Below are 13626 nucleotides of genomic sequence, written 5' to 3'. Positions count from 1 at the left end.
TAGCGGTCGCCCCTCGGCAGGCAATGGCCAACTTCCGAGTGTAATTTTGATATGAAAAAGCTCCTCATAAAAAATATCTGTCGTTCGGAGTCGGCTTAAAACTGTAGGCCCCTCCACTTGTGAAACAAGTTGGAGGAGGCGCCTGGCCAAACACGTATATATCTTTCGGATATGTCTTTTCGCTCGCAAGAAAATAAAAAAATTAATGGCAGGCTTTTATAGAATTGCTACTTTCGGTTAGAAATAGTTAAAAAACTTTTCCACGTGTTCGTGCCGATTTAGCAAAATACATTCATACTCACAATGACTTTTACCATAAGCAATTTGTTTATTTTCATTCCAACATTTATTTTCAAAACATGTTTTCCACAAATCCACCTTCATTTATCGATTAAAAAATCCCTCAAAAATCGCTGCAATAATATAGTAACATGGCATCACAGCATTACCACAGATTATTTTGGTAGACAGATGTTTGCTTTACAAAAAGCTCCACATGCAAATCTGTAATAAGCTCCCAATTAATGGAAATACAAATTCCATTCATTGCGCTTTGCTCCACATTCGCTGAAAATCCAAAATTCATAGACGTGAAGAAAATTCATGTATTTCATATTTAAAATTAAATTCATAGTGGAAAATAAAACCTAATAGTTACAAAATTAAGCACAAAACCAAGTTCAAGTGGAATACCAACGAAGTAATTAAAAATTTATGGAATTGTGTTGAGTGGTGTATTAAAAAAGTGAAAATTTCGCAGACGAATTTTATATTTGACTTCTTGCCTTTTTCTGCTTCTTTCTCTACCCATTTTCCTCATCTTTTGTGCACCCCACATTTTGTGCAAATAGTAAGGAAAAGTTTTTCCGTTGGAAAATTCTTCCAGTGCGAATTATAGAATTTGTGCTGGAATTTGCATTTTATAAAAGAAGGATAGCGTAAAAGAGTAGAGAAGATAAGTATGTTGAGAAAGTAAGAGAAAATGTAAGATATTGGGAAATCGTTTTCATAGTTTGAAAATGTTTATTAATTAATGAACATTTCTTAAAAAAGCACCAATAAGAGTATTATAATAATTAACGAATCGCAAGTGTGAAAAAACTAAGAAATTTGTGTATGCGCAAACAAACGAAGCACAAAAAGTAAACGAATACGAGTAAGGGAATTCAAGTCGAAAGCACCAGCAAGCAAACACTGAAGTAGTGAGAGAAGCATTTGAAGACGAAAATCATATTCTCTAAACTAAGCGTAGTGAATATACACTGGCACCGAGTAATAGAAAAGCAACAAAAACACAATTACTCGCATATTATAACTTACATAAAGAACAGCGTGATTTAAAATTTTTAGTTATCAACTAATTTAAAAATGTTAAGAAAAAAGTTTAATAGGTAAATATTGAGTAAGTGAGTGTACGTATGTGTACGCGCGCAAACAGGAAGGGGGAAGTGGAAGTAAAATATCTTCCGTTTTTTTCACTTTGCTGTATATTTCTTTCTAATATACCAACAATAGAACGTGCAAAAGAAGCAAAACGTCAAAATTGGAGGAGACAGCTAACCAACCAAATAGCCTTCTAACTACTACATACCTAGTCTTCAGTCAATCAAGTTACCAAGAACGAGAATAAGGCCAGAAACAAGAGGCAAAGCAAGACGCACAAAGCAGCAAGTGCAAAGTAGCGACGAAAACATACCGATGTAGTATAGCAAAGCCAGCAACAAAAAAAGCACAGGAACAAAACTACATACACACATACATACATACATACATACGAGTACATACATACTACATGCATTAGATTTAGAAGGCAGCATAACAAGTTAGACACAGCCACAAGCAGCAAGCTGAGAACCAAATAAATATTAGTGCATTGCAAATGATGAAAAACAGCAGCAGAAGCAGCAGAAAAACAGGAGCGCCATGAACAATCTATACTTTTTTTCAAGAAAAATCTTACTTTTTAGTGTATGAGCAAAAAGAGATATTCAAGGAGAAAACTAATTGATGTGCATATGTATGTACATAAATGTGTGTACGTAGTATTAAACAAAATTTAAAGTGATTGTTATTTTTTAGGAATTTTTGAACTACTGTGGCGGTTTGTATAGTAAATTTGTGGATACAACTAAAGTGAAAATCGAAAACAAAAGTTTCATTAGCAGCAAGATTTAATGCATAACACATAAAAGGAAGAGTAACATAAAAAATATATGTAAATGTAACGCATAATACAATCAAAGTGTTGCGAAAGGCGAACTTGAATTGGCATTAAATGGGCGAAGTGCGCAACAAACGAACAAAATCAGCAGCAACGACAGCATCGTCAGCAGCAGAGGCACAAACATAAATGTGTAATTAGGTGAATTACACACACACGCACACAAAGAAAATCTGAGGCAGCATCTAATTTTCATAAATTGGATAAATTTGCCACTTGAAGGCGAAAGTGAACGCGAAAACATATTCAAAGTGGAAGCAGCAAACAAGAAAGTCTTTAAGAAGAAATAAAATAAAATAGAATAAAGGAAACTGTAATTCAAAGAAATAGTGCGAAAAATTGTTGCAATTAAAAGTGCATTAACAAAAGTGAATTAAAAGCGTATCTATTTATGTATTTAATTTTGTTACCACAAGGTATTGCAGAAAAATTGTCGAAATAACTATTAAAGCCGTGATTTCGGTTAAACGTCAGTGATCGTATGTTAAAAAGGCGCACGCGCGCCCCACCGTTTCTCAATAGCGGCAGAGTAAAATTGTGCGCGTGTGTGTGTGTGTGTGTGTATGACTGTGACGATTTCCGTCTCACTTCGCCTGTCGGATTTGCCTTCGTCACCGAGTCACCATTAAAGTTGCCTTGCTGTTGTCGCATCTTTGTGAGTTGAAGTTTTATTGACAAAATACACCTGCATTGCATTTAATTGATTGATTTCATGCAAACAGGATATACCGCAACATTGTACAACTGCGTAGGCGACATCTAACGTCCAGCACAAACCCGTTTCCAGCTTCCGTTTCAATACCATTCCTACGCTCTCATTCGTACATCCTCTGCAGACTCATTTCATTTTGAAGCGGTTCAACTAGCATTGCCTACATAATGTTTACGGGTAAATTACAATTAAAAGTATGCGAAGCAATCGGTCTGCGTCCAACCGATTTTCAAAAGCGTCACAATTTGACTTTCGGAAAGCTAGCCGACGAACAGCCGATCGATCCTTATATTTCAATAGATGTTGACGATAATCATTTTGGTGAGTGAATTATAAGCGTATCTGCTACTAAATAAAAATATAAAATACACCTTATTCTCTTTTACAAAATGAATACGATCTTAAAAAGTCGTGTAACAAATTTTTTTGCGTAAAAAGAGAATTAGGTGAAAACAATATTAAAAAACTTCTTTTAGAGTTCACTTAAGAATTTATTTCGTGCTTACACATTTTAATTCATTAAATACAAAATATAAGAAATAAATTATTAAACGGCGAGTGCAAAATCTACCGAGTCTCAGAGACCTTTCCTGAGCCTAATTTAAACGGCTCGTACATGCGTCGAAGAGTCTCACTCCATTTGCTCCAAAAGATTCAAGAAAAATTCTTAAAATATGGAAAATCGTGTTAAACAATTCGTGTATTGTAAAACAAGATTTATTTTTTTCTTAACTCTTGTTAAATAAAATTCGTGTAAGAAGAGAATTAGGTGTATGTTATATGAAGCGGTTTTTCTTTGTTACAAACGGCTTTACCGCGTGCTAAAACATTACAACGTCTTTCGTTTTCTGTATGTTTTTTTTTTCTTTTTTTTTTTTTAATTTTTATTTTTGCATTAAGCAAGATTTTTTTTTGTTTTTCATGAATTTTAGCATTAAATAAGAATTATTCCGTAATTTTTGTCTTAATTCATTTATTTTATGCTTATGGCTACTTTTCGGTGATATGTTGATGTTAAGGGGTTACATGGGTTTCGTCGTTTAAAAAAAAGGCCTATTTTCAATATTTTTTTTCTATGTAAAAAATTATTTATTTAATTTAAACTTTTTTCTGTCTTATATATACACATTTAAAGAATAATTTCCGAAATTTTCAAAAAAAAAAAAAAATGAAAACTCCTCCATTGTGACGTCATTTCGGTGACCCCTCGAAAAAAAGATGCATGCGCGTTGTCAGCATAACTCCTGACAGGCTCGTCAAAAATGAAAAAACAAAAATAAGTGTTTTAGTTAAGACCATAAACTCGTGCTTGAATGAAGGAAAGAAAAAAAAAAGTAAAAATTGGAATTTTGGCAGACATTTTTCCAAAAAAATAAAAAATTTCGGTCAAATTTGCTTGGCATTTTTTTTTTAAATCCTTCGACCAAGCACGAGTAAATTGTATCTCGAACACTTGTGTAAAATTTCATCAAGATCGGTTGAGTAGCTTTCGAGAACATTTGACAACCGACTTTGAAAACACGGTTCCAAGAAAAACGCGTTTAAAGTTTTGAGTAACAATAAAAGTGGCTTGGAGCGCACACCTTCCAAAGGCTGTATCTCCGAAACTATTATTCGGAACGACTTGAAAATTTAGGATAATATTCTTGAGATGTTGTAGAAAGTAATAAGGCAAAACAAAAATCGATTTTTTGAACCCACGAAACCCATGAATGGAGCCCTTAAGAATGGAGCCGAAAAATATTGGTCGAGTGAAAATCGTGATAACAAAAACTTTGTAAAGATTTTCCACTAAGAGGTGTTATTTTGATATTCAATCAATGGTTTCTTTGCTTGAGTGGTACGTAGCGTCGTCTTGTTGAAAATAAACGTTGTCCAGATCAACACCATCCAATTCCGGCCATAAAAAATCGATAAACATCTCTCGATAGCGCAATCCATTCACCGTAACTGTTGCTCCAGCTTCATTTTCGAAAAAGTTAGATCCAATGACTCCGCCGGACCATAAACCGCACCAAACAGTCACACATTGGGGATAGAGAGGCTTTTCAACAATAACTCTTGGATTTTCTGAGCCCCAGATCCGACAATTTGGCATGTTGAGGAAGCCACCGAGGTGAAAATGGACCTCATCACTCAAGATGATTTTTCGCTGAAATTCCATATCATTTTCACGCATTTCAACTACCCAATCAGCAAAGACACGACGTTGTTGATGATCAGGCGGCTTAAGTTCTTGTGTTAACTGGACTTTATAAGACTCAAATCTTTATGCAAAATACGGTGTAATGACGTTTGTGGAATGCCTAATTCCAAAGAACGACAAGGAATGGGGAACCTGGGTTTTCTTCAACACTTTCGGCTACAACAGCAATATTTACAGGTGTTCTTGAGCGACGTGCACGGGTTTTATTCTTCACATCACTAACTTGTCCCAACAGCGCGAATTTTTTCACCCATTTCTGTATTGCGGTTCGACAAGGTGCTTCACGATGACCCAAAAATGTTCGAGTTTTACGAACCATCTCTGCCAAATTTTCACCATTTTTATAGTGAATTTTAATAAGTTCAGTGCGTTGTTTAAGCGTGTATCGTTCCATTTTTATTAATGCCGTAGTTTCTACTTGTCAAATATCAAAAATGACAGCTTCAAAAGTGACATCTACCGAAATAGCGGACTATTCAAAATAACACCTGTTATTGGAAAACCCTTTATAAACTATCAAACTATTTTTTCTTTTATTTTTTGGTTTGCTAAGCCCAAATGTTAAACAAAAAACTCATATCAATTCTCTTTGTTATAAACAAAATGGCGCAATTTCGCTTTGACTCCTCTCATTAGGCGATGGACATCAGTTACGGTATCCGCTGCTCTCTGCCAATTCATTTTAAACTGCCGCTCATTTTAATTTCTTTTTTCAGTTTTAGCAATTTTTTTTTTTTTTAATATATAATTGCCCAATATTTTGCAATGGCTCAAAATTGTGGGCAGTTTGCCGGGTTGTGCTCTTTTTGAACAAAATTTACAAGCAATTTTCATACCAGTTCATAGCAAGACGGCTATAATGAAGCGATGCTAGATCGGACCAGAACAGAACTGAGCCTTGATGTTTTGTTTGTTTTATGAATGGTAGCAAACGCTTTTGCAAACCCTTCTTGATTTTTAGTGCTCGTGGTAATTTTTGGTGGTAACTTTTTGCTTTTCACACCATACCGACAGATGGCTGGCAAACCAAATATTGTATTTACTGCACTTGTCCAATATTTTTGGGTTAAAGGCACATGGGACTCCTCTTTCCTTCGTTGTAGTATAAAAATCCGCGTTCTGAATGTTTTTAAAGTCTGTTTTGACGTATGTTTCATAGGCACAACCACCCATAGTGAATATCTTGACTATATAATTTTCGCGCACGTGCTTTATTACTCTTATTTTGTTTATCATTTCGATTGGGTGTTTTTATTTGATCGTAAAACTTCTCTTTTGCCCACTTCTTGGCCGTTTCCTTCTCACATACGGGCCTGTTTTGCAGCATCTCGAAGTGAAAGGTCAGCTTTTTTCGAAATAATCTCACAATTTTTTTTGCTTCTGACGCAAATCCTTTTTTTTATTCCACTGCCAAGCCTTTGTTCCACCGACAAGGTTTCGCTTAACTTTTTTAACACGTAAGTTACCGTACTTTTCGGACAATCTAAAGTTGTTGCTATGGTTTTGTGCGACAAATGACCATTTTCATGCTATTGCGCTCAATTTTCTCCGCAAGCTCTTACTTAACCGGATATGTTTTGAAGAAAACGTAGAAGTTGACAAAAGTGAATACGACAAATTAATAATGCCAACAAATACTATGAATACGTATACTTATTTTTTTATTACAGTTAGTTTTAGGCAGGTTAGGTAGTGATGGTTGCCCAGAGAGTGGGCCCACTTGGACGAAAAAGTTTGGTTCATCCTTTGTGATACCATTGCAAGAGGGGAAAAAGAAGTGAAGGAAAAGGACGAAAGGGAAAGGAGTGGGGAGGGTTGAGTGTTTGTGGACTATGAACGGTGACTGGTCTGCGGTTTTGTGAACCTCTTTATGCTGCTGATGAAGTTCATCAGATTTTTGTTATCAAAACCCGCTATATCAGCAGGCGCAGAAAATAAGTGAGAACCAAGATGTTTGAATCTTAGTCCCGCGAGAGCTGGACAGCTGAGGAGCAGGTGCTGAGATGATTTCACCTCATCCTCCATACAGCTGACGCAAAAAGGACTCGAAGTGATTCCGAGTCTTACGGCATGTGTACTCCGCTGGCAGTGCCGCGTGAGGATGCCCACGAAATTTGAGAGATGAGATTTCGTCATCCTCAGAATATACTTCGAACGCCTCCTATCCAAACGTGGTCAGAAGGACTTCGCGACCCTACACGTTCGTGTACTTACCCAGCGCTGGCTGAGTTGGTGCAAAGCCTAATCTTCCAAGAGTAGAGCGCAGGTTGTCAAGGGGATCCCGATCCTCTCCTTTCGCGGGCACACCGCCTCACAGGTCCCTTGTCTGCCCAGCTCGTCGACTTCGCAATCTCCAGCAATGTCACTGTGACCAGGTACCCAAATTATCTTTCTATCGAAGAATTCTGATGCAATCGAGAGAGAGACCAGGCATTCCCTGACCAGTTTCCAGTGTACCATAATAGAGCCTAGGGCTCTAATTGCCGCTTGGCTATCGGAGTAAATATTTACCTTCTTAACAGTTATTACGCTAGTAAGTAGCCAGTCAGCTGCTTCTTTAATTGCGGCCACCTCTGCTTGAAACACACAGCAGTGATCCGGTAGCCTGAATTTGAGTTTGATGGGGAGCTCTTTGCAGAATACTCCTCCTCCAACCCTACCGTCCAACTTCGTGCCATCCGTGAACAGGTTAACCAGGCCCTGTCCCCAAGTGCTGGCCCCTGTCCACTCCTACCTTGATGGAATATGGGTGGATAAAGTTATGCTTAGACTAAGCGAAGGCAAGTGATGAGTAAACACAATCGACTAGTTTTTTTCGTGCCCATTCTTTGTAATGTTGAATATGCGCGAGGAAAGGGGAAGAAAAATTGCAAAAATATATATATGTGATGTAGGTAAATCCGGTAATGTAAGCCCATTTACTGTCATTCTCAGCTTTGCTGGTCACTAAGCCAAATGAGATCAAGATAACGGACAGTTATTGAGGTACCTACAATAGGTTCTTTCAGAGGCTGGAATTAGATTGCATATTTAAATATAAAACTAAAAAGTAGAATACGTAATTAAGGTTGAGAGTAAAACGACGCAAGCGAGAATGTAAAGATCTCAGCGAAGAAAATTCAATATTAATTTTTTTAGGATATTATTAAATTCTATAAGAGCTCTCTAAATAGGAGGGTGGTTCAATAAGTACCCGTGTTTAAAGACAAAGAGCGTTCCTGGGGGAAGTTGTTGTTAGTATCGTGCGCTGCCATCTAACAGCAAATGCTGCCATCAAACGACAGCAAAACAAATTTCTGACTGATTGATAGGTTCGGTTGGATTTGGCAGCAATTCGAGTAAGACGTGATTCGTAATTTTTGCTAAGATGGAGCAGCAACGTTCGCAATGGGAAAAATGCGAGGAGATAAAGGCAAAGTTGGATGCTGTCTATGGGAACGCTTCGCCATCTATAACTACATTTAAATATTGGTTCGACGAATTTAAGCGTGGCCGAGCATCTGTTTTAGATGAGGAGCGGGCAGGACGCCCGGCAGACGTGGTTACCGAGGAAATCATTCAAAAGGTCCACGACATGATTCTCGCTGATTGACGAACGAAAGTGCGAGAAGTAACATAGGCCAAGGTCAGAGGCCGAATGGAGCGGCAATTAGTATCATATTTTATATGATAAGTTGGCGATGGAAAAATTGTCGGTCCGATGGGGGCCGCAATTGCTCACGGTGGACAACAAGCGGATGCGGCTGTTAACTTCGAAGCAGTGTTTGGAGCAATTTAAGCGAGATCTGCAGGAATTTTTGCGTCGAGTTGTCACCATTGATGAAACCTGGATTCAACATTACACACCAGAAAATAAGCAACAAGCAAAACAATGGATTTCTCCTGGCGAATCTGCTTCAAAAAAGGCGAACACAGTCTCATCAGCCGGAAAGGTCATAGCGACGATCTTTTGCGATGCGAATGCCGTCATTCTCAAGGATTTTTTAGAAATAGGAAGAACGATCACTACACAATACTACAGTGAGTTATTCAATACTACAGTGATCATATTCACCCGATCTGCCTCCCTGCGACCTTTTCTTGTTCCCTAAAATGAAGAAATGGGTGGCGGGGAAAGAACTTAGTTCAAACGAGGAAATCATGGCCGAGGCAGAGGCGTATTTAAGGGGTTAAAAAAGTTAGAGGAAGTATATCTTCCTAAAAGGGGACTATATTGAAAAAAACAAAAAAAAAATTTGAAAAAATGGTGTCTTCATTTCTAACACGGGTACTTATTGAACCCCCCTCGTATTAAGGCTTATAAAAATAGTTTGCTTTGATATTTAAAATGGCTGAGCAAGGATGGCCACCCGTTACCGGATTAAAGCCGACTGCAACAAGTCTCGTCAGGCGTCTCTGCTTTACGCGCGCATTCTCCAATTTGTTACACCAAGCGGTGATAGGGTTCCCTTGCCTTAGTCCTTCCATCGGAGGCATGGTTCTCCCCTACGTTGTTGTCCTATAACTTGCCATCTGAACAACTTCTTTGCTGGAACTTCTGCATCCATACGCTCGAAGTACTCACGCCAGCACAAGTACTGAATATTGATGCGCTTCACTATATTCACATCGTCGTAGAGCTCATACAGCTCAGGGTTCACTCGGCGGTAGTAGTTATCGCTAACACGAAGGGGCCGAAGATTTTCCGAAGTATCTTTCTCTCGAATACCCCAAAAGCGACTGCATCAGTCTACGACCAAGACGAATTTATTATAGGTGACAGCAACCACATATAAGTAAAACCCTACATATATTTGTTGTTGCGTTTGGTCCAAGCATCACGTCAACGTACAATCGCAAATGTAAACAAACGAATGTAAACATACCAATACATACAAACAAAGCATATCATTTTGATATAAGCCATACCTACGGCGAAAAATTCAGCTGGGTGAATGCTGTCACCTATAATAAATCCACATTGACAACCCATGCTTCAGCGTGCACCTTTTATGAATTCGCCGTACATAGTTTACGTCCTACTCAAGGCGAATTGAGTATCTAAGGTGGAGCGATTAGAAAACAGTTACTTTATTTTTCGCGACTTTGACAAGTCTGACGCCAGCTCGCTTCAAATACAAAGCAAATGAAAAAAAGCAAATAAAAGTAGGAGAAATTACGTGTTTGTGAAAAATCAGTGAATGGCTTGGTAGTTGGTTGTTTCCATTGTTTTCGCCTACTCTTCTTCTTCACAAACAAGTAATTCCCCTTCTTTTTGCTTGTTTATTCATGGGCTCTTACGACACGGCGAATTCGGAATGCCCAATCGTGTATTCATTCTATCATTCTTGCGTCCTAATAATTAGACGATTTTTGTTTTTCCTTGAAAAAACTGTAGGCTTGTTATACAAGGTGGCGCAAAATTAACCATCGGATTTTGTTTTTGCATAACTTTTCAATTAGACAAAATTATTTTGGAATGAAAGAAATCTTTGCTTTGACTATTACGCACTCCAGTGCTTGTCTCTTGTCTGCAGCTGTTTAGTTCACAAGTGTCAAATATGATTGACGTTCGACGCCATTTGCAAAAGTTATAAATCTTCCGATAGGGGGATTAATTTTGCGCCATTTTATATTTATCTTAACTTATTTGTATAAAACATTTGAAATTGTACACCCTTCATTAAAATTTTCTTATTTACATAGATCGCTCGACTACACGACCAAAGACATTCGATCCGGTATGGAATGAGCAGTTCATTCACGACGTGACCAATGCAAAAAATATTAACCTGACGGTATTTCACGATGCAGCGCTGCCACCTGATGATTTTGTTGCCAATTGCCAAATACCTTTCGAAGATATTATGCAAAATGAATCGGGTGTACTTGATTTATGGGTAAGCAATGCGAGCAGGATTTTCAAAATCGAATTATGCAATAAATTTATTCTCCATTGCAGGTGAATTTGGAGCCACAGGGTAAACTACATATTGTAATCGAATTAAAGAACCGAGTTGGTACGTATTTTTGGAGTTTCAGTTTTTTTTACAGTTACTTACAAGTACACTTTGTGCCGCTAACAGATTCCAATAAAGATGTGGCTGAAGTGGTGCAGGCGGTCACCCAAAACAAGGAGTTCAAAGAGCGCGCTGGTTTCAATCGCCGTCGTGGTGCCATGCGGCGGCGTGTACATCAGGTTAGAAACTTTTGTATATGCCAACAATTATCTAACCCACTAGGGTGTTCCATAAGTTTTGCGGTTCAATAAGAGAGAGCGTTGCTATTAGCCTAAATTTGTTTTTGTTATGTTGATACACTCTTCATAGGTATGAACGTATGTGAAGTTTCATTTCAACCTGTTAATTCATTCTTTGCTTTCAATCCATTTAGTACCGACGAGCCACAGAATTTTCTACAATGGAAAAAATCAAGTATCGCAGAGTGATTGAATTTTTATTTTTGGAAGGTTTAAAAGCAAAAGAAATTTATGAACGAATGTTGAAAGTGTACAGGGACTTTCCGCCATCAATTAGTGCAGTAGAAAGATTGGTTGCTGAATTTAAACGTGGCCTTGAAGACAAGCCACGCCAAGTACGTCCGAAATCAGCAACGACAAGAGAAAACGTAAAAAAAATACAAGATATCGTATTGGAAAACCGTCGTGTGACGGAAAGAGATTAGTAGAAGGCCTAGGCAGCCTTTAAGGGCAGTGTAAGCAATATTTTGACTGAATTATTGGGTTTCAGAAAGCTGTGTGCCAAATGGGTGCCGCATTCGCCAACAAAAACACATTCGAATGCGATTTTCTCAGCAACATTCGAAAAGATTAAGTGGATTTTGTGCATCGATTCATCACTATGGATGAGGCTTGGGTCTATGACCATGATCCTAAACCAAAAAAAAAAGCTAAAGCGTGTTATGCACCTGGTTCTTCGGCTCAGAATAGAGTTCATATCTAGAAATCGGCCAAGAAGGGGTTCAGGTGCATCAGTTTTTTGGGATGCGAAGGGAATTTCGTTTGTGGATTACTTGCAAACTATTAAAACAATAAATTCTGAATATTATTGTAACCTTTTAGACCAGTTGAAGGAAAAAATTCGTGAAAAATACCCAGTTTACAAAAGAAAAAAAAAAATTTCATCAGGACAATGCACCGTGTCACAAGAGCATTTTGAGAATGACTAAAATCCATGAATTGAAGTTCGAATTGTTAGAGCAGCCATCGTAACATATTCACCAGGTTTGGCCCCTAGCGACTTCCATCTGTTTCCAGATCTAAAAAAATTCATGCGTGGAAAGTGTTTTTCATCAATGAATAAGGTCATAACAGCTGTGGAATCGTATTTTGCAGCGCTTCCAGATTCTCAATTCAGCGATGGAACTCATAAACTGGAAAAAAGTGTATTGATGTTTGGCCGAGCTCCTCCTCCCATTTGTGGTGTGTGTCTTCTCTTGTTGTTGTCCCACAAGTAGAGGGACCTACAGTTTCAAGCCGGCTGCGAACGGCAGATATTTTTTTATAAGGCAGAAATACACTCGGAGGTTTGCCATTGCGACCGCTATTAGAAAATACTTTTCCTTCATTTAGGTGTATCACCCATTCGACTACGGCGGCTGCCGTAGAGAGGCTATGTTTAATAATAAAATGTATTTTGAACCATGAAATTGTGTTTTTCTTATCGAACCGCAAAACTTATTGAACAAACTAGTACTTATACTTACAGTCTGTGTCAGAAAAAAGGAACCGCGATTAATCATGAAATATAAAAGATATACATTTAAAATTTTTTTACATGAAGGTATGTACAAAACTACGAGTCGCAATTACTTAATAAACCGTGTAGTCTCAATTGCTGTCGAGTATAGCCCGGCATCTTTTTCATGCCTTAAACCAGCTTTTCTGAGTAGTTCGTCGACAAGACTAGATTTTGCGAACTTGACGCACGAGTTGCCTTCCGGCGAGATGCGTTTTCATATTTCCCCACACATTTTCAATGGGGTTGGCGTCTGGGGACTGGGAAGGCCAGTCCAATACTGTAACGTCATTTTCTTGTGTTGTTGTCAATGTGTTTTTCTGAGAGCAGTGGTTTTGATGATGTGGGACGGTAGGTTATGATTGGAATTGGATCAGCGATTATGTAGGCAATCTACATAAAGAGCGATGGTCCGGTCTAGAACGCTGCAGAACTGCAAAGTGTTTTGTACTAAAACTTGGAAGGAAAGATGTCCGGTTGATGGTCGGTATCATTACAGGATACAACCTATGGGGTCAGCATATGACCACCATTGGAATCATTGAGGACCCAATGTGCCTGTCGTGCTTGGAGGAGGCGGATAGCACTGAGCACTTTCTCTGTGAGTGTCTGCCTTTGCTAGAGTACGGCTACGAGTTTTGGGTTCCGATGTCATGAGAATGAGTAATATTCGTTCCCTAAAACTGGAAGATATTTACAGATTTGCCAAAGAATCTGGAAAATTCTCACAGGACTTACTATCGCTATATCT

General features: G+C 38.2%; 1 protein-coding gene across 11 annotated transcripts in view; it reads left to right on the top strand.

Moving 5' to 3' along the window:
* The first annotated feature begins 534 nt into the window (after positions 1-534).
* LOC128867483 (protein kinase C) overlaps positions 535-13626 on the top strand; it is a 35593-nt gene continuing 22501 nt past the window's right edge. For 2 of the 11 annotated variants that reach the window (XM_054108803.1, XM_054108714.1), the window contains exons 1-7: positions 535-700; positions 1516-2017; positions 2080-2876; positions 2944-3254; positions 10825-11018; positions 11081-11138; positions 11205-11317. In XM_054108803.1, the coding sequence (XP_053964778.1) occupies positions 3101-3254; positions 10825-11018; positions 11081-11138; positions 11205-11317 (519 nt within the window). In that variant the 5' untranslated portion in view covers positions 535-700; positions 1516-2017; positions 2080-2876; positions 2944-3100. The other 9 variants (XM_054108753.1, XM_054108745.1, XM_054108736.1 and 6 more) reach the window with 9 other exon arrangements.

This window comes from Anastrepha ludens, chromosome 2, assembly GCF_028408465.1.
Source record: "Anastrepha ludens isolate Willacy chromosome 2, idAnaLude1.1, whole genome shotgun sequence".
Classification (NCBI taxonomy): domain Eukaryota; kingdom Metazoa; phylum Arthropoda; class Insecta; order Diptera; family Tephritidae; genus Anastrepha; species Anastrepha ludens.
This window is presented reverse-complemented; position numbering and strand designations above follow the sequence as displayed.